The sequence below is a fragment of the Loxodonta africana genome, chromosome 24, assembly GCF_030014295.1.
Source record: "Loxodonta africana isolate mLoxAfr1 chromosome 24, mLoxAfr1.hap2, whole genome shotgun sequence".
Taxonomy (NCBI): domain Eukaryota; kingdom Metazoa; phylum Chordata; class Mammalia; order Proboscidea; family Elephantidae; genus Loxodonta; species Loxodonta africana.
Genome location: NC_087365.1, coordinates 31318697 through 31338258, shown reverse-complemented (window position 1 = coordinate 31338258; position 19562 = coordinate 31318697). Strand labels below are relative to the sequence as shown.

Sequence of the window (19562 nt, the reverse complement as noted above, 5' to 3'; positions counted from 1 at the left end):
CAGATATGGAAGAAAACACCATTTACTGAGCACCTATGAGTCAGAGTCGACTCGACGGCAATAGGTTTAGTTTTTTTATCATGTGGTAGACCCTACACTGAGGTCTTGACCGTCACTAATCCCCACAAACACTGTGGGAGGTAGGCCGGGCTGACCTCATTGGACAGATGAGGAAGTAAGAAGCAGAGAGGCTGGGACACTAGGACACGTAGCCACATAGGCACCCTAGGTCTGTCTGGCTTCACATCCCAGACACTCAAAGGTTGCAGCAACTTGTCTCAGGGTCTGAAGTGGAACCCGAATCACCCACCTCTAATTCGAATCTCAGTGGAAGAAAACCTCTGATCTACGCTGTTGATGTAACTCCTGCCACTAAGGGATGGAGACCCTGCCATTTAGAGCCTTAAAAAATCCTTATACTATTTAGCACAGTCCTTTTGAGGGATATCTAAGGGGAATCAGCAGATTCCGTCAAATCCTTCCCCTCTTTTGAACCTCAGTTGCCCAATTTGCAAAATAGGACGAACGGAGGTCTCCGGAGTCTGAGAAATCTTTTCTCAGTCTGCCCTCAGGTGAAGCCCCCTTCTCACCCCTCCCTTGGCCTCCAGAAAGCTACGGTCTCACGTGGACTTAGCAGGACCCCAGTTCAACCTCGGGCTAGCAGAGGGGCCGGCTGAGCCCCGGCTTCGCACGCCCCCCGGAGGACACTCTCGGTACTGCACGGACCGGAGCCCGAGGGCGTGGAAGGCGATGGACTGAGGGGCGGAGATATGGCGAGGGGACCCTGAAGGTAGGGTCCCAGGGTAAGAGCCAGTGAGGCTCAGAGGTCAGAGTCCACGCCCTCCGCTGGGGTGGCAGCTAGAGGTAGTTGTCTTCAGCCGCATCTCCCCCGCCCTGGGGCTCCTCGTCTTCGCCCTCGTAGTCGTCGTCGTCGTCGTCGGGGGCCAGCGCCTCGATGTCGTGTGTAATGTCAGCCAGCAGCCGGTGGAAGGCCTGCGCCTCGGGCCGCTGGGCCGCGCCGTCGTAGCTGCGCACGGCTGACGCCGACGTGGAGCTCATGCTGCGCTTGATACGGCCGAAGCTGTCGGTGAGGATGCCCCCCTCGCGGATGCCCACGCCCTCCAGGAAGCCCTCGAAGTAGCCGATGTCCTGGTCGGGGATGAAGGGCCGCATCCCTGTGCAGTACGGGGCAGGGTGATCCCTCAGCATTCAGCCCCTTGCGCTCCCACAAAGGGATCACCCTCCCTGGAGATCTGAGTTCACATCTAGGTTCTGCCACTCACTGGCTGTGTTACCTGCTGCAAGTTCCTGAACTTCTCTGAGCCAGAGAATAACGACATAATGCTGGGTGTACTGTAAATGCCTACGTTATATGTTAGCTGCTGCTGCTTGTTATTGTTATCGTTATATTTCCATTCATTAGCTGTGTGACCTTCATCAAACGACTGCTCTGAGGCTCACTTTCTTCACCGTTAAAATTAAGATTATTACATCTGTTTCCCCAGCAGGGATGTGAATTAAATAACAAGGTACATGGCACACACTGAGTATCCCATTTTACTTCCATCCCTACTTACTAGCGATGTGACTTTGGCACCTCACTTCATTTCTCTGAGCTTCCGTTTCCTCATCTGTAAAATGGGGGCAAATCTACTATCTATCTACTTTCCAGAACTGTGAGCATTCAATGAGATGATGCTTGGCACGTGCTAACTGCCAAATACGTGTATTGTTAGCTCTCCTTACTAGGCGTGTGACCTTGGACAAGTACCTGAGCCTCTCTGAGCCTGTTTCCTCATGAGTAAGATGGGAAGAACCAATTCCTCTCCCAGCTTTGTTGTGAAGATGAAACGGCTCTAACAGTTCTTTGTTATTATTCTTACTATCTCTGTGACTGCAGTCAAGTCCCTTCCCCTCTCTGCACCTTGGTCTCCTCATCTGCCTGCTGGATCTCATGGCTGGGAGGAAAAGCTCCCAGCCTGGTGCCTAAGCAGGGCCGGTGGAGAGGGCCTCATGGAGCCCTGGGGAGGGCAGGGGCTCACCCAGGAGGAGGAACTTGCGCCGGTCCCCGTAGAGCTTCAGCAAGCCTGTACAGTAGTCCTGGATGGACAGCCCCAGCCGGTACTCCCGCAGCAGCAGGGCAAACTGCTGGATCTCGGGGGGCCCCAGCTTACTCCTCAACTGTGGGGGTACCATTCAAGGTTAATCCCAGCAGAACCCCCCCTTGACCCCTGCCCAAAGACCCAGAGCCCTAGTCTATAAGGACGCTTCTGGCCCAGCCCTCCTCTGAAAACCCTTCTGTGGCCCACCAGGGATATCCAACCCCTTGGGTGCAAACTGCCTGAGTTCAAATCCTGGCCCGTTCATTGATCACCTCTGTGATCTTGGGTAGGTGACAACCTCCCTGACCCTCAGTTTCCTCATCTACAAAGTAAGGACAATGACAGAACCTCCGTCTTGGGGTTGTTTTAAGAATTAAAAAAGATGATTATGAAAGGTGCTTAGAACAGTGACGGGTATAGAGCAAGCACTCAGTTAATGCTAGCTGCCATTAGTTAAGGCCTTGAACCATAAGCTGGCCTGAGTTTACTTTCCTAGTCTCTTCTCTTGCCCTGACCTCTGAGGTCTTATGCTTCAGATATGCCCAGGACTATTCATGATTCCTGAAATGCCCGTGTTTCTTCTAGCCTCTGAGCCTTTGTTCATGCTGTTTGCACTGCCTTCCCCAGCTCACCGTGACCATGTAGTCCTGCAACTGCTCAAGGCCAAGGCCACTGTGGTCGCTGCTGCTGCAGTGGGAGCCGTGGAAAGAGGGTGTAGATGTGCCACTGTAACATGCTTCAAAGGTGTCCTGAGAGCCATTGCTGTAGGGACAGACAGAATCAACTCAACAGCAACGGGGATTTTTTGGGGGAAGGGGTGCACAGCATTGGAAGCCAAATCTATTGTCACTGATACAGGAAAAGAGATACAGGGTATACCTCCTTGGCAGAGACTGCTGTTTGCCTACCCAGATCCCTTAGTAACAGAACTAGCGTGGTGACCAACTAGTCCTAGTTTGCTTGGGACTTTCCGGGTTTTAGCACTGAAACCCCTCGGTCCCAGGCCAACCAAGATAGTTAGCTACCCTAAACAGAACCCTGGACAATGTTCCCAACTGAAAGTTAACATACAATTATATTTCCTAGCGTTGCTTGCAGCTAGTTGTGGCCACATGACAAGAAGTTGTCCGGTGGAATTCCAGCAAAGCTCTTTACAGCAGCCCCTCATACTCCACCATGATGGCTGGAGCTATAACCACCTCTTGGTTCATGAGGTGACCTTGATGATGGAAGCATGTGTTGAGAGGGGTGGGGCAGGGAAAGAGAAGCCTGGGCCCCTGATGACCTTGAGGCCCTGAACAAACTACCTCCTTGTCTGTTTTATGTAAGAGAGAGGGGAATGAGGAAGCTCTATTCTTGTTTAAGCTCTTTTTTTTTTTAGGGTTTCCTTTTTTTTTTTTTTATTAAATGGAGCCAAACCTAAAGTAAATCAAAAATATTTTTTGGCATCAGCTGTCATTTTGGTTTCTGTAGGCTGCTATGTCTGGATGGCTGGGAAAGAACTGGCCAATCCCAGTGGACCCATTTCTGTGACTGGTTGTCCCCTGGGCCTCTCTAAGGGGGTCTGGGACCTATAAGCTCACCGGAGCCTGGAGAGCTCAGTTTACCTTCTACAGTAAGTGCCCAGTATCTCAGCACAAACCAGGGCTGGGTCACTTCTTCCCACCCACATGAGGCCCAAGAGTGCCTTGAAGAGGGATACTGTTTGTGCAGGGCTGGAGAAAGAGTAGGGTCCCCGAGAAGTGTGGTACCCACAAAGAGCTGCAGCAGCTGAAGTCGGCATCATAGGCGTAAGTCCCGTCCGTGTGGCAGCTCTCACCTGGGGCCAGCAGACAGAGGGGCTGTCAGAGGCAGCCAAGCAGGGACCACCATCCCTGGCTCCCTGAGGCCCCAACCTCAGCCCTGCCCTGGAGTCTAGTCCTGTCTCTGCCACCAACACACAGCTGACCTTGGGCATCTCTCCTCCCCTCTCCTGTTCCTCAACTTCCCCAGTGTTGGGACAATACCACCTTCTTTCCTACTGCCTGGGGGTCTGAGGGATAGCAGACAAGGAACAGTTGAGGGAGTTTTGTAAATTTTGTGTGTTTGAGGCAAGACAAAAACAAACTTTGTGAAGGAGAAGGAACTCAAAATCTGGAGAGGAAAGAAGGGCTATTTGCAGAGAACTTGCTCCCTTCCTGGCTCTGTTATCTCATTTAATCCAGTTCTTAGCCTCCCTCATCAGTCTCTGCTCGGTCAGCTTTCTCGAGGACACTCCCCCGACTTCCCAGGCAAGGCCAGTTCTTCATTACATGTTCTCAAAGCACATACTGATTTGCATGATTTTTTAATTAACGTCGACCTACCTCAGAGGATGCGAGCTGTGTGAGGATAGGGGCCCTGTCTGCTTTTGCTCACCATTATATCCTGGTGATTAGCATTGGATCTGACACATCGGAGGGCTCAGTAAATATTTGTTGAATGAATGAATTTGTTGAAATATGTCTTGAATCACCTCACTTACAAACCCATCATCCCTGTGAGAATCAATTAACTACCCCAGTTTCCCAACAAGCACAGCTTCCACAAGAGGGCCTGCCTCCAGAAGGAAGCAGCCAACCCTGTTGCTGGAGCTATGCAAACAGAGACCACATGGGGGTGCTGTGGCAGAGAGAATTCACCAAACAGCCTTGAAGGCCGCAGGGGAAGTAAAGTGGCAGATAGAGAAGCTTTGGAATCAGACAGACCTGGGTTTGTATCCCGGTTCTGCCACTTCGCAGCTGTGTGACCTTGGGCAAGTTTATTGGCTACTTTGAACCTTAATGTCCTCATCTGTAAAACTGGAATCAGAAGGCCTCAGAGGGTTCTTTCATCCATTTGAAAAATACTTCTTGAACATCTGGGATGTACCCAGTCCCGTGGTAGGCACAGGGCATACAGTGGTCACCAGAACAGATGAGGTTGCTATGAGGATTAAATAACACTGGGCACATTGGTACTGTGCTTGGCACATAGTTGGTGCTCAATAAATGCCTCTAGTAGTCTCATTCTCCTTCCAGCCCTTGATTGCACTCAAGGACCATTTGGAAATCCTGGTTTTAACCAGAGGCTGAGTGGGGCTGATGGCTTGGTAAGCAGACAGTGTGTGTGCTTAGGTTTTTGCAAAGCAAGGACACTACGAACAAAAGGAAGACAGGAAAGTTCAGCTCTGAGGGACTCATTCTGAATTTGGCAATGTGAACATCTATAAAAAAGCTAGAATTGAGGCACTGCAGTGAAGTCCCTGGGTGCTGCACATGGTTAATGTACTTGGCTACCAACCAAAGATTAGAGGTTCAAATTTACCCAGAGGTGCCTCAGAAGAAAGACCTGGCAATCTGCTTCCCAAAAACCAGCCATTAAAAACCCTCTGGAGCACAGTTCTACTCTGACACACGTGGAGTCACCATGAGTCACGGTCAGCTTGACAGCAGCTGGTTCCAGTAGTTGCAGTAGCGATCAGTACCCCTAAAGACCTCCAAGGGCCCCCAGTTCTGGGGTATCCCTCCTCCCTCCTCTTGGGATGTTTCATGGGAAGGGAGGCTGGGGTCCTGGTACTCACTGCGGCTGCAGAGCCATGGCCGTTCGGGTGTTGACATGTAGTGGTAGCCAGCTCGGTCCACACACTCAATGCTCTGATCCCCATAGATTATCTGGAGCACCTGACAGATGAGGGCACAGGATTCCTCAGCAGCGTCCTGGCCCAGAGAGGGAGGAGACAGAACTCAGGCCCTTGCCAATGACCAGGAAGGCCTCTGCTCCCAAAAACATAGTGTGAGGAGTCTCACAGAGGCGCACACACCCCACGGAGCCCTTTACGTCAACTCTAAGGACATTTCTCATCAAAATTATATGGCAGCTCTCTGAATCTTGGGCCCCTTTATAGAACCCAGTGACAATCCTGGCTCCTTTGCCTGGAAAAATGCACCCCAAATTTCTGGGTGATTCGTGGACTATCCTGAAGTTTACCTAAAGTAAACCCTAATTTAATTCAATTTACAGGTCCAGAAGCTGAGGTCCAGAGAGTAGAAGTGATTAGCCAGGACTAGAACCCAGGCCTCTTGACCCAGTAAGAGGAGGTATTAAATGTATCAGAATTTTAGGTTTACTGTAATTAATGATACTGGTTGTCATAGCTTCCAGGCACCCAGAGCAAAAATGGAAGCAAGATGAATACATAACCTCGGTCTCTGTAGAAGGAAGGAGTGTAAGTTCCTGGGTGAAACTTTGTGATTTCAGATTTGGAGAGGAATCTACCTCTTAGTCAGAATGGACTCAGTGGCAACAGGTTTGAGTTTTCTGGTTTTACCTCTTAAGAGGGAGTCCTGGTGGCGCAGTGGTTAAAGTGATCAACTGCTAACCGAAGGGGCAGCAGTTTGAAACTACCAGCGGCTCTGTGGGATAAAGATGTGGCAGTCTGCTTCCATAGGAAAGCCCTGTGGGGTTGCTATGAGTTGGAATTGACTCCACGGCAGTGTGTTTGGCTTTTTGGGTTTTACCTCTTAAGTTTTTAAGCAAGAGACAGAGAAAGGCAATAACTGCTGAAGAGAGCGTCTTCATGAAGCCATTTCCTATTTTGAGTCTCTAAAAAAACCCAGGGTGTAAATTGAAATGTAATTCAATAAAGGCATTTTGGGATGTTGGGGGTTTACTAGTGATTAAAACAGGATTGATTCTTACAATAACCCTATAAAATAGACAGGGTGGGGGGATCCCTATTTCATACTTAAGTTTCAGAGCGATTAAGGAACTTGCCCAGGCTCACACAGTAGGTCAAGGCACTAGCTGATATTGGCACCCAGGTTTTTTGACTCTAACTCCTGTACTCTCCTTGGGACCACAGTGCCTCAGACAGGAGGCCAGAGGCTCAGACACTGCCAGAAGGCAGCTCTTCATTTATTCCACAAACTCTTACTTAGTCCTATTGTGTGCCGGGTACTGGGGCTTGGGGTCTCCGAGGTGAATGGGATAAATTCTGTGCCCTAAAGCCCTCACACTACTCCCTCTGTCTGGAACTCACTTTCCTGACTTTTCACCTGCTGACTCCTTCCTCTCCTGCACATTTCAGCTTAAACATCACCACCTCACTTTCCCTACAGTAATGGTCTCCTCACTTATTCTCTATCACTGCCACCTGCTTGTTTTCTTTGTTCCTTATCCCAAGATATAATTATATAATATTCATTCATTCACCCATTCATGCAACAGATATTTATTGAGCACCTATCGTGTGCTGGGCACTGTCATAGGTCCTGGCGGCCCTGCTGTGAACCACCCAGAATGCACAGATCTCTTGCATCCCAGCAGGAGGCCAGTGTGGCTGGAGTGGAGTGAATAAAGGTGGGGGTAGAAAGAAATGGGGGTCAGAGAGGAAATGGAGGTGGTGGCTGGGGCATGTAAGGCCTTGTAAGGAAGGCTATGGACATTAGTTTTTCTCTGAGTGAAACAGGAGTCATTGGAAGATTTGAAGCAGCGATGCAATGTAGCATGTGTTAACAGGACTGCTCAGACTGTGCAGGTGAGCAGACTGCAGGCAAGGGCTGAGCGAGCCAGTGAGAAGGTGATGAGGAGGTGACTGCATGATCCAGGTGAGAGAAGAGAGGGGAGGACCTGGGTAGGGACAGTGGAGGATTGGCAGGGAGAAGTGGATGGGTTTGGATTATATTTTAAAAGCAGAGCCAACAAGATTTGTTGACAGAGTGGTTGTAGGGTGTGAGAAAGAGAAAGGAGCCAAGGATGGTGATTCCAAGATTTTGGTCTCAGCCATGGAAGGCCAGAGCTGCCGTGAATTGAGACGAGGAGACTGAGGGAGGAGCGGATTTGAGAGGGAGAACGGGAGCTCAGCTTTGGATGTGTTGGGTTTGAGATGGTCATTAGGCCTGAGGAGATGCTGAGTGAAGATATGGCAAGGGAGAAAAAATTTGGAGTTCTTACTGTTTTTAAAGCTGTAAGATTGAGATCACCTAGAGTGTAGATGAAGGAGAGAAAAGGAATAATGACTAAGCTAGGGCACTCCAACCTTAAGAGGCTGGGGAATAGGGAAGGAACCAGCTCCTGAGAAGGTACAGCCACAGAGTAGGAGGAAAACCAGCAGAAGGTGGAGAGCTGGAAGCCAAGTAAGAAAACATTTCAAGGAGTCAGCTAGCTACAATGTACACATGTAATCCACTGTCTTTGAGTTGATTCCAACTCATAACAACCATATAGGACAGAATAGAACTGCCCCCATTAGGTTTCCGAGGCTGTAAATCTTTACCAAAGCAGACTGCCACATCTTTCTCCCCCGGAGCAGCTGATGAGTTTGAACTACCCACCTTTCGGTTAGCAGCCAGGCCCTTAACCACACTGCACCACCAGGGCTACTGATGTACCCATTACTTGGTTATTACCCATTTCTCCCTCTAGACAGCACTGTTATGGATCGAACTGTGTCCCTCAAAAATATGTGTTGTAAATCTTAGCCCTTATGCTTGTGGTGGGAGCCATATCAGTGTAGGGTGTGTCTTCAGCCTTTGAGATATAAAATGAGCAGATTAGGTGCAGAGAAGCAAGGAGAGATGGGGGAAGATGTCAGGCTCCATGAAGATCACCAAAGAACTGAGGAGCAGAAGCTGAAAAGATACGAAGACCTTCCCTTAGAATTAGCACCCTGAATTTGGACTTCTAGTCGCCTAAACTATGAGAAAATAAATTTCTGTTCGTTAAAGCCACTCACTTGTGGTATTTCTGCTATAGCAGCACTGGATAACTAAGACAGGCACCATGTCTGTTTGGTTCAACACAGAGAGAGGCAGTGGCCCTGGGTCAGAGGAGAAGTTTAGAAGGCTCAGGGCTTGCAGGTATGCCTGCTTAGGGAGACAGCCAAATATGTCTTATTCACCTCTGTATCCCCAGCACCCAACCTAATGCCTGGCACATAGCTGGCACTCAACAAATAATGTCAAATGAACAAATGCAAGGATGACTGTGGATGATGGAGGAGGTAGAGAAGGCAAGAATGGCAGTAAGACTTCTGCCTTGGATGGCTGCCAGAGTTACCAAGAGGAACTTTCTGGGTGACCTTGTAGAAGTTACTTAACCTTTGGGTCTCTGTTTCCTTCTCTGTAGAGAGGGGATACTTGTGTTTTAATATCAGCCTCTGCAGATTGCTGGGATAATCATAGGAGTCAACACTGGTTTGGTGTCTGGCATGGGTTGGCACTTGATTCATGGTGGTGATTAGTGTCTTATGGTTGTTACTGTGGCGGCTCCAACATTGACGAGGCTGGAGAAGGAGCAGGGCTGGAGGAGAAGGTTAAATTGTTTTGACCAAATTGAGTTTTGGTGCAGTGGAACAGCCAGGGGGAGATAGGTGTCCAGGGCTGGAGTTTAGAAGATTTTTGGTGTCATGTGCACGCAGATAGTGCCTGAATCCTGGGTGGTGCCAAATGAGGGAGAAGAAAAGAGGCTGGAGCACACCCCAGGGACCTCGCCAATGTGGTGGCAGCGCCTCCCTGGTGAGCGCGAGAGGCAGGGTGCAGGTACACGGGGCGCCCTCGGGCTCACCCTGTTGGCCACAGCCAGGATGACAAGGTTGCAGTAGGCGTCAGGGCTGGGGTCCTGCGGGTCGAGCGGGTTGAGACCCGGGTGGCGCCGCTCCCAGCTGCCGCTGCCACCGCCACCCGCCTGCCTCCGCTCCCAGCTGCCGCCGGGCTTGCCCGCACCGCCGCCGCCGCCGCCGCCGTGCCGCCGCTCCCAGCTGCCGCTGAACGTCTGCCGTCGCTCCCAGCTGCCCGACGCCCGCGCCCCAGCGCGCTGACGCTCCAGGCTGCCGCCGCCCCCGGCCCGGGCCTCGCCACCCGCGCCCCACGCCATCCTCCAATCCAGGCTGCAGATGGTGTGGCGCCGCTCCGTGGTGCCCACTCGCCGCCTCTCGGGCGCCGCGCCCAGCGGGCCCAGGTCCCTCCCCGCGCCACCGGGGCTGGCGTCCACGCCGGCGGGTACCGGGTCCACGCCCAGACCTAGGAGAGGCCGGGTGACCGTCAGCAGTGGGAGGTCGGGTCTAGGAGCCCCCTCCGGCTGCCGGCGGTGGCACCTGACCCCGCCGCCCTGGGGCCCCAACGCACCAGGCCGGGTGCCCCGCCTCAGGCCCGCCCCAGCCTTGGTCCTTACTTTCAGGCCCCACCCTCGCCCCCAGGCTCCACCTCCGGCCTCAGGCTACACCCCCGACCTGAAGCCCTACACCCTGGGCCTCAGAATGGTGAGTCCACGCCGCCCTCCTCCGAGGGCCTTAATCTAGGCCCGCCCCTGGCTTTACCCCCAGGCCTCAGAGTAGAGTGACCAGAGCGCCTTTCTCTCTCTCCTTGTTCTACCCACCCCAGACCCACCCTCGCCTCAGACTCTACCGTCTGGCCTGGGGGGTGCTGGTCAGGACGTCCCCTTTTTCCAAACCCTTAGTCTCAGGCCCTGTCTCTGGTTTCAGGGCCTCCTCCTTGGATTCCAGCTTCCCCACCCTCTTCAACCCCGCCTCCAGTTTGGTGTGGTCAGACGTCTCCCTGCTACGGCCCGAGTACGTCCCCGCTCCTAGGTCAGGCTCCGCCACTGTCCAGGTTCTGTCCGAACCGCGGTGCTGTGTGGCCGCCTCTTTCACCCTTAATTTTGGACCCTGAAGTGGCCTCAGAATTCCAGCTTGTCCACCCTTCCCAGGCTCCACCACCTGGGCTTAGGATGGTGGGCCACCCTTCGACGTCAACCTCGGGTTCCGACTACTTGCACATGGCCCCTGCTGGCCGCTAGTCTCAGGGTAGTATGGTCAGGCCTTTCCAGAATCCCGCTCACCCAACCTCAGGCCCCGCTCCTGGCCCAGGTCCCAGACGCGTTGGGCCCTGCCCCGGCCGGGCCCCGCCCGCTGTACCGGTCTTAAGCACAAGCAGGTGCAGCGCGTCGTCCTGCAGGTAGGAGGCGGCGGCGATCTCGTGCGTGGGGATACGCAGGATAAGCTCCTCATTGTCGCGCCAGGTGAGCAGCAGGCAGCGAGCCGATAGGCTCAGAATGCTGTCCTGCTCCGCCGTAGTCTTCAGCGGCAGCTCCTTCAGCTGCTGTGGGGGTGGGTTGGATCACGTGAGCTCCCGCGTGCTGGTGGGAGAGAGAGAAGGGGAAGAGGCCTGCCCTCCCCACTCCCCAGGTCCTCACCCTGGCCGTGTCCAGCAGCTGCAGGAGCTCATCGCGGCTTGAAGGGTTCAGTGAGGAGGTCACCCAGGTGAGGTGGCCCAGGAACTGCATTGGAAATGGGGCGAGGAGGACAGAGAGGTCACCCTCTGGCTTCCTCAAGGACACAGCGTGGGTAGACTGAGATAGGAATGTCCGACTTAAGAATAATTACCTATGATAACTTTTATCGAGCCCATCGAGCCCTTTCTAGAAGCCAAGCACAGCTCTGAGCATTTTACATCATTCGTTCACCCTCATTTTAAGGATGAGAAAACCAGGCACAGAGAAACTTAGAATAAGATTATACAGCTAGAAAGGGTATACCCGGACTTCCGGGTCAGTCACCCACACCCTAGGGCCCACACTCTGAACTGCTGGGTTATAGTGCCTTAAAACCAATTGTTGATGAGTCAATTCCAATTCAGGGTGACCCCATGTGTGTCAGAGTAGAACTGTGTTCCACAGGGTTTTCAATAGCTGATTTTTTGGAAGTAGGTGGCCAGGGCTTTCTTCTGGGGTGTCTGTGGGTGGACAGCCAAGCACACTAACCATTTGTACCACCTAACCAAAACCAAACCCACTGCCAAAGAGTGGATTACCTATAGGACAAAGTAGAACTACCCATGGGATTTCAAGGCTGTAAATCTTTACAGAACCGTGGCGTGGTTGGTGGGTTCAAACCACCGACCTGCTGACTTTTCGCTTAGCAGCCAAGCTCTTTAATCACTGCGCCACTAGGGCTCCTGTTGCACCGCCTGGGAACTCCTATATTGCCTTTAAAAACCCGTTGCTGTGGAGTCAATTCTGACTCATAGTGCAGAGCAAAACTGTCTCGTAGGGTTTCCAAGGAACAAATGGTGGATTCGAACTGCCGACCTTTTGGTTAGCAGCCGAGCTCTTAGCCACTGTGGCACCAGGGCTCCTATGTTGCCTTAGGACATAATTACTTAGTCTTCACACCTATGAGTTCTATAAGGAAGCAAAAGTCACAATAACAGCATGAAAGAATGGACCACGTTTGAATTTCCACTTGGCGTCAGTGGCTCCCTCTCCATCCCCAACACCAGTGTCAACTGATTGTGCAAATCACTTGCCCTCTTTATGATCTTGTTGCAGAAGTCAAACGGAAATGGAAGAATGTATCAAATTGGGATATAATTTTGTCAGAAAAATTATGCCCCCAAAATTATTATTTAGAGTTAACTGATCATTGCAGTTATAGCTTAAATATTATTTGATATAAGAATTACTTTTTTTTATTAGTGTTATTCTTCAGGGGGAAATTCTACCCAGCAGAGCTCTTCTCTTTTATTCTCTATGAAATTTCAGTCCCCAGTTTTTAAGTGGATTCATTTTGGATTAGTTTTCCCACCGACCACATAGGATGGCCAGATAAAACACAGGATGCCTACCCAGCTTTGAATTTCAGACAAACAAAAAATACTCTTTTAATATTTTTAGTCCCAGCAATATTTGGGACGTACTAAAAAAATTCATTGCTTATCTGAAATTCAAATTTAACTGGATGGCCTGTTACTTGCTAAATGTGGTGACCCTACCCCTATGCCAGACTTCCTTGTCTAAATAAGGATCCCCCACTGTTCCTTGATGGTGTTCACAAAACAGAAGTAATGCTTTTGAGTTATCAAAGTCCTTTGTGGCTGGCTGAACTGGCTTTCTTTCACCTGGACACTGTCCTAGTAACAACATCACTGCAGTCAAAATCTCCCGGGAAGGTAGGATTTTTCAGTGCCCACAACACTTCCCATTCACTCTCCCTTGGAGGGTGATCTTAAAGTGTTGAAATGGGAACACTGAGGCTCAGCATGTGGCAGTCACTTCCTGGAGAGGCATAGCATAAGGCGGAGGCAAGACTGACCCGAACCAGGCCTCTTTCTATGAGCCATAGGCCACAGCTTTCCCTGGTCGGGGGTTGGTGAGCGGGGGAGATGAGGTTTCCCCTCCCCCGAGATTGTTCCCCCATCCCACACGCACCTTGACCTCTTTCTCCAGGTAGTCACACAGCAGAATCTGTGGGTCAATGAGATAGTCGGGGGGATACAGGGGCATTGAGTGCAGTGGCCGGCGGCTGACACTGCTCCGGCAGGCTGCCCGGCGCGCGGCCTTGGGGAACACTAGCCTGCGGATGGGGGCCACAAAGCCCTGGAAAAAAACAGAGGAATCAGTAGTCATAACAGCAGCTAACTCTTAACGAGCACTTCCTATGTCAGCATTTTATTTATATTACCTAATTCTCACAAAAACTCTGCCCAAGAGGTACCGCTGTGATCTCTATTTTACAGCTAGGGAAACTAAGTCTCCGAAAGACAACCAGCTAGTAATGGTGGAACCAGGAATCCACCTGGGTAGTCTGGCTCCAAAACCTCCTTTCTGAACATCCAAGTGAGGGTGTAACCCCTGCCCTGGTTTAAGGGATGGGCCTGGACTAGGGCAGGTACCAAAATGTATTAGGATTACATGTGGCTGGATGACAGATGCATAGGTATTTGTTAGGCTATTCTCTCTCCTTTCCTGAAAGCTAATTTAAGTATAATCCAAGGGACACCTGAATAAAAATGACCTGGTGCTAGATTAAAGGTGCAGATTCCAGGCTCATGGCCCAGACCAACAGAATGTAAACCTCGAAGGCCCAGGAAAGTCTGAGCACTCCTCTAGAGCAGCAGTTCTCCAGGCGTGGTCCCTGCATGTGGTATGGTGAAATCCACGTGAAACTGTTCTTTATAGAGTGGTAAGTAAGCACAAGTAAGCCTGTGCTTACCTTGCTTCTTGGAAAACCTGCCCCTGGGTCCTCCGGTCAGCAGCAGCATCACTGGGGGACTTGAAACACAAATTCTCCAGCACCTTGTTGTTGGGTGCTGTAGAGTCGTTCCAACTCATAGCAACCCTGTGGGGCAGAGTAGAACTGCCCCATAGGATTCTCTGGGCTTGTAGTCTTTATGGAGGATCCCTGATGGCGTATAGTTTAAAGCACTGGGCTGCGAACTGAAAAGTTGGCAGTTCAAACCCACCGGCCGCTGTAAGGGAGAAAGGTGTCGCAAACCCACCGGCCGCTGTAAGCAATAAAGATTACAGCTTTGGAAACCGTATGGGGGCAGTTCTACTCTGTCCTATTGGGTTGTTATGAGTTGGAATCGACTCGATGGCAATGGGTTTGTTGTATTGGAGCCCTGGTGGTGCTGTGGTTAAGGTGATCGACTGCCAACCTGAAGTTTGGTGGTTCAAAACCACCATTGGCTTGGCAGCAGAAAGACGTGGCAGTCTGCTTCCGTAGAGATTTGGAAACCCTGTTAGGGTGGCTATGAGTTGGAATTGACTTGACGGCAGTGGGTTTTTTGGAGCCCTGGTGACACAGTGGTTAAGAGCTCGGCTGCTAACCAAAAGATCAGCAGTTCAAACCCACCAGCTGCTCCTTGAAAACCGTGTGGGGCAGTTCTGCTCTGTCCTGTAGGGTCGCTATGAGTCGGCATCGACTCGATGGTAATGGGTTAACGTGTAATCCTTATGGCAGCAGATCGTCAGGTCTTTTCTCCTGTGCAGCTGCTGAGTGGGTTTGAACTACCTTAGCCCTGACAAACTGAACCAGGAATTCTGCTTGCAGAGCCCAGCAATCAGGCTTCAACATGCCCTCCTGGTGATTCTGGTGCCCACTCAAGTGTGACAGCTACACTTCAGAGCAGGTGCTACCAGCCCTGACTGTACTTTAGAGCTACCCGGAGAGCTTATAAAGCTTTGGGTGCCCAGGCTACACGCTGGGCTGACTGAATCAGAACCTCTGGGTCTGGGGCCTGGGCCTCAGGATTTTTAAAGTCTCCTCAGGTGAGTTCGACAGGCAGCTCAGGTGAAAACCATCAGGTAATATATGTTGTGAGTGTGATTAGCCAGCTTCTGCTACAAGACTAGCGTGAACAAGAGAATCTCCTGTCCTCAGGAAGCACACCTTCTTGGGCAGGTAAACAGACCATAAACTAGCCCACAAATGTGTGTATTCAGTCACTCATTATTCGTTCAGTAAACACTCACTGATACTTGTGAGCCAGGCCCTGTGCTGGGTGCTGGGGATGTGGAGATCTGGACTCCAGGGCTTAGGGTGAGGGCACTGGTGCACTGAGATAAAAGACCAAAACTAGTTAGTCTCAAACTTTACTGTGCTCACGAGTTCTGATTCAGCAGGTCTGGACGGGGCCTGAGACTGCATTTCTAACAAGCTTCCGGCTGATGCTGCTGAGCACACTTTGGGTAGGTACCTAGAATCTCAAAGTGTGGCCCACGACCAGTAGTGTCACCTGGGAACTTGTTAGAAAAGCAAATTCTTAGGCTGATCGCAGACCTACTGGATCAGAAACTCTGGGATGGTGCCCAAAAATCTATGGTTTAACAAGCCCTGCAGGTGATTCTGGTGCTCGCTGAGCTCACGTTTTAGAACCATGTTATGGAGCCTGGGTGGGGTATGTGGAAGCTCTGAGAAATAGAGACAGACTCCCTGGAAAGGGACATTCCATGCAGAGGGCCCAGCACGTGCCAAATCCTGGGGACTGAAGTGAAACAACTAGAACAGAAGTAAAGAGAAGGTTGACACAGTGTGAAGACTGTAACCAACGCCACTGATCATTAAGTCTAGAAACTGTGGAATAGGAGTGGGTTTTTCTGTTTTTTTTTTTTTTCTTTTAATTGTGATTTAGGTGAAAGTTTACAGAGCTAATCAGTTTCTCATTAAACAGTTAATACACAAATGTTTTTTGTGGGACTGGGTTTTGTTGTGTATATTTCCACCAAAAAAAAAAAAAAAGGCAGGAAAAACAACAAAAAAAGACAATACACGGTAAAAAAAAAAAAAAAAAAAAAAAATCCTGGGGCCTTCAAAGGTGGAAAAGAGTCCTTGGGTAGTGCAAACAGTTACTGTGCTCAGATGCTAACCAAAAAGTTGGTAGTTCAAACCCACCCAGAGTCACGTTGGAAGAAGGGCCTGGTGATCTACCCTTGAAAAATCATCCCTTGAAAACCCTACGGAGCAGAGTCTACTCTGTGACACATGGGGTCGTCACGAGTTGGAATTGACTCAACAGCGACCAGTTTGGTTTTTTTCGGTTTTCAAAGGCCAGATGCAGATGAGTCTAGAGAAGCCTTGCGCTGTCTGTTATAGCTGGTCGATGAGATGGACAAGTCATGGAGGCCTTGAATGCCAACTACGGGGCTGCAATTTTATCCTGAGCTATATAAGTGTATGTGTATGTGTGGGGAGAGGGGGAAATGTTTTGTCTATGACCCGACCATCCAGCCCTGCCCGCCTCTCCAGCCTCATCTTACCCCCCACTCCCCTCACTCCTGCCAGCTACATGGGACTCTTTCAGTCCTTCCTCCTTGCTCTGTTCTTTCCCAACAGGGGCTTTTGCACATGCTGCTCCCCTAGCTGAAACACTCTCCCCTATCCCCTTTCCTTCCACCCTTCAAATCTCAGCTCAAACTGACTGGTCGAGGGCTGAGTCCCTAATATTCTGTCTCCCCGTACTGGGTATGGAAACAGTTTTGCTATTCTGCATTCATTGCTTTAAAAAAAAAATTAATAGTTGCCCCCCCCACACACACACACTAAATTGTGAGCTCCAAGGGAGGGATAAGGGACCTTGTCTGACTTTGCTCACCACTGCATCATCACCAGCCCTGGGCATCATGCCTGGCACATAGTAGGTGCTCAAGAAATACCTATGGAAGGAATGAACCAAGAGAGAACATGCGGGTATGTCTTGGCTCCCTTCTTAGCTCTTCGTGATTCACTTGGGAGCCCTTTGAACAGCCCTGCCCAGCTTCCCTGGGGTAGGAGGGCCCTGTGGGGATGGGGGTGGGAATCAAAATCTGACAGTCCCTTGAACCCCAAAGACAACGAGGTGAGATCCCACCCTGGGCCAGACATGACCCTGGAGACCCAGACCAAAAGCCTTCTTAGAGCCAGGAAAGGGTGAGGATGAGGGGGGTGACCCCCAGGCTGAGGCCCTAGGAATGGAATGGGGTGCTTGTGCAAAGATGGGGAGAGGACGTGGGTACATTGAAACACAGCAGGGGAGCAGGTTGGGGACTCAAGCCTGGATGGGCAGCCTCAGAGCACAGAATTGCCCTGGTAGGGGTCCTTCTGTCTGGGGAGGATGGGGCAGGGGAATGGGTCTGCTGGGTGGCTGTCCATTGGTCTTTCTGAGAAGCTGCAGGAGGGAACTACCAGGCATGCCAGAGAAGCAGTTTTGGAATATCTCCCAAACCAAGCCTTCTGGCCGAGTTTCCCGGGAAGGTCCCTGGCTATCTGTCCATCTGCCCATGCTAGGGATGGCAGAGGCCACTGAGAGCAGGGAAACAGGCTCGGACTTTGGAGCCTACATGTCTGGCTGCCAGAGGGTGGGGAGGAAGGTCCTTCCAAGTGAAAAGAAAGGCCCCACTTATGCCATTCGCCCCCTCCCCCAGGCTCCTCACCTGTCTCCCTTTGGGGAGGGTTCTCTACCCTACATCCCTCCCAACTCCCACCTACCTTCTTCCCTTTCTTGACTTCATATTCCATGGCGAAGAGTCCCCTCTACTCCTGCCACCCTCCTGACCATCCGTCTCCCCCCTCAAACGGTTCCTTTGTTCTTTTTCCTGCCTGGTCGGAAACTCCACCAGGCCTGCTGGCCTGGAGTTCCTGCCCCTCCCGTCTGATAGCCAGCAGAGGCCTGGGGGGAGGTGGTAATGGAGGACACAGCCTAGGACTCTACAGCTGAAGAGTGGAAGCCTAGGCAGAGCAGCTGATGGAGGAAGAACTCCTCGAGGCCTCCAGTCAGAAGCATGGCTGCTGAGGAGTCTTGGGGCTTGGGGTAGAGGCTGAGGAAGGGTCTTCCCAATGGGGACTGAGAATTCGGAGTCAGAAAACCCTAAGTTCCAGCCCTACTTCTGCCAAAGACTTCTCTGTGTGACCTTGAAGAGGCAAGTCAGTGCCCGGTCTCAGAGCCTCAGTTTCCCCCTCTCACTATATATTGTAAGTAAACCTTGTCTTCCTCCCTGGGCTGTGGTGGTGAGAAATACACGCATGAGTGGGAGGGAATGTGCTTTGTAAACTATGGATTGCTGTGTCCAAGCAAGTTATGATTTAAAAAAATAATAATAATTACTATTGAGGAAGAGGAGTCCTGGTGGCACAGTGGTTAAGAGCTATAGCTGCTAATCAAAAGGTCAGCAGTTCGAATCCATCAGCTGCTCCTTGGAAACCCTAATGGGGCAGTTCTACTCCGTCCTACAGGGGTGCTATGAGTTGGAGTAGCCTCAATGGCAACGGGTGTTAAGGAAGACAGTATGCGTGGGCTTTGGTGACAGGCTGCCTGGGTTTAAATCCTGCCTTTGCCACTTACTAGAGTGTGATCTTAGGCAAGGGCCTTAACCTCTCGTGCCTCAGTTTCCCCATCTATAAAATGGGGATAATATTAGCTTGACCTCATAGTGATGTTGTAAGGATTAAACGCACTTAGGAGAGCTTACTTATTAAGTGAGCACTTATTTGTTGTTGTTGGTTGCTGCTGAGTCAATTTCAACTCATGGCGACCCCATGTGTGCCGAATAGAACTGTGCTCCATAGGGTTTTCAAGGCTGTGACCTTTTGAATGCAGAACGCCAGGCCTTCTGAAGTACCTGTGGGTGAGTTTGAACCACCAATCTTTCGATTAGTAGCCTAGCACTTAACCATGTGTGCCACCCGCGAATGGGGCTCCTCGAGTACTTATTAAGTATTCAATAAAGATTAACTATTTACCCATCTGGAACCCTGGTGGCACAGAGGTTAAGAGCTCAGCTGCTAACCAAAAGTTTAGCAGTTTGAAGTCACCAGTTGCTCCCTGGAAATTCTATGGAACAGTTCTACTCTGTCCTATAGGGTTGCTATGAGCTGGAATCGACTCCATTGTCACAGGTGTGAATTTTTTGTTTGTTTATTTACCTATCTGTGTGTCCATGGATCCCGGCCTGTTTTATCATCTCTTGGGAGAATATTAGGGAGGCAAGGCCCCCTTTGTCGCTCTGTACTAAGTACACATTTCATCTCACTAATTCCTTACGAAGTTGGAGTACCATTGTTATCCCTATTATACAGATTTTTTAAATGGAGGCTCAGTTGCAGAGCCTGGCCCAAGAGGTCACACCGTGAAATCAAAGGAGTTATTTGGGAATTGTGTCTGGTCCAGATCTAAAGTCTAGGGTTGCTTACCTCCAGGGACTGTGCAGTCT

At 50.8% G+C, this 19562-nt stretch overlaps 1 protein-coding gene across 2 annotated transcripts; it reads right to left on the bottom strand.

Annotated features, from left to right (window-relative positions):
* Positions 1–836: 836 nt before the first annotated feature.
* On the bottom strand, positions 837–17871 carry CCM2L (CCM2 like scaffold protein). 2 transcript variants are annotated; one of them, XM_064275940.1, is made up of 10 exons: positions 17842–17871; positions 13305–13472; positions 11292–11375; positions 11014–11197; positions 9666–10120; positions 5683–5818; positions 3858–3921; positions 2735–2864; positions 2043–2181; positions 837–1175 (listed from the first exon to the last, which is right to left on the bottom strand). In XM_064275940.1, the coding sequence occupies exons 1-10, from the start codon at positions 17869–17871 to the stop codon at positions 859–861; spliced, it is 1707 nt and encodes a 568-aa protein (XP_064132010.1). In that variant the 3' UTR covers positions 837–858. The 2 variants fall into 2 exon arrangements, with proteins under 2 accessions (XP_064132010.1, XP_023405893.1); XM_023550125.2 differs by lacking the exons at positions 837–1175; positions 3858–3921 and having other exon boundaries at positions 2178–2181.
* Positions 17872–19562: the final 1691 nt, after the last annotated feature.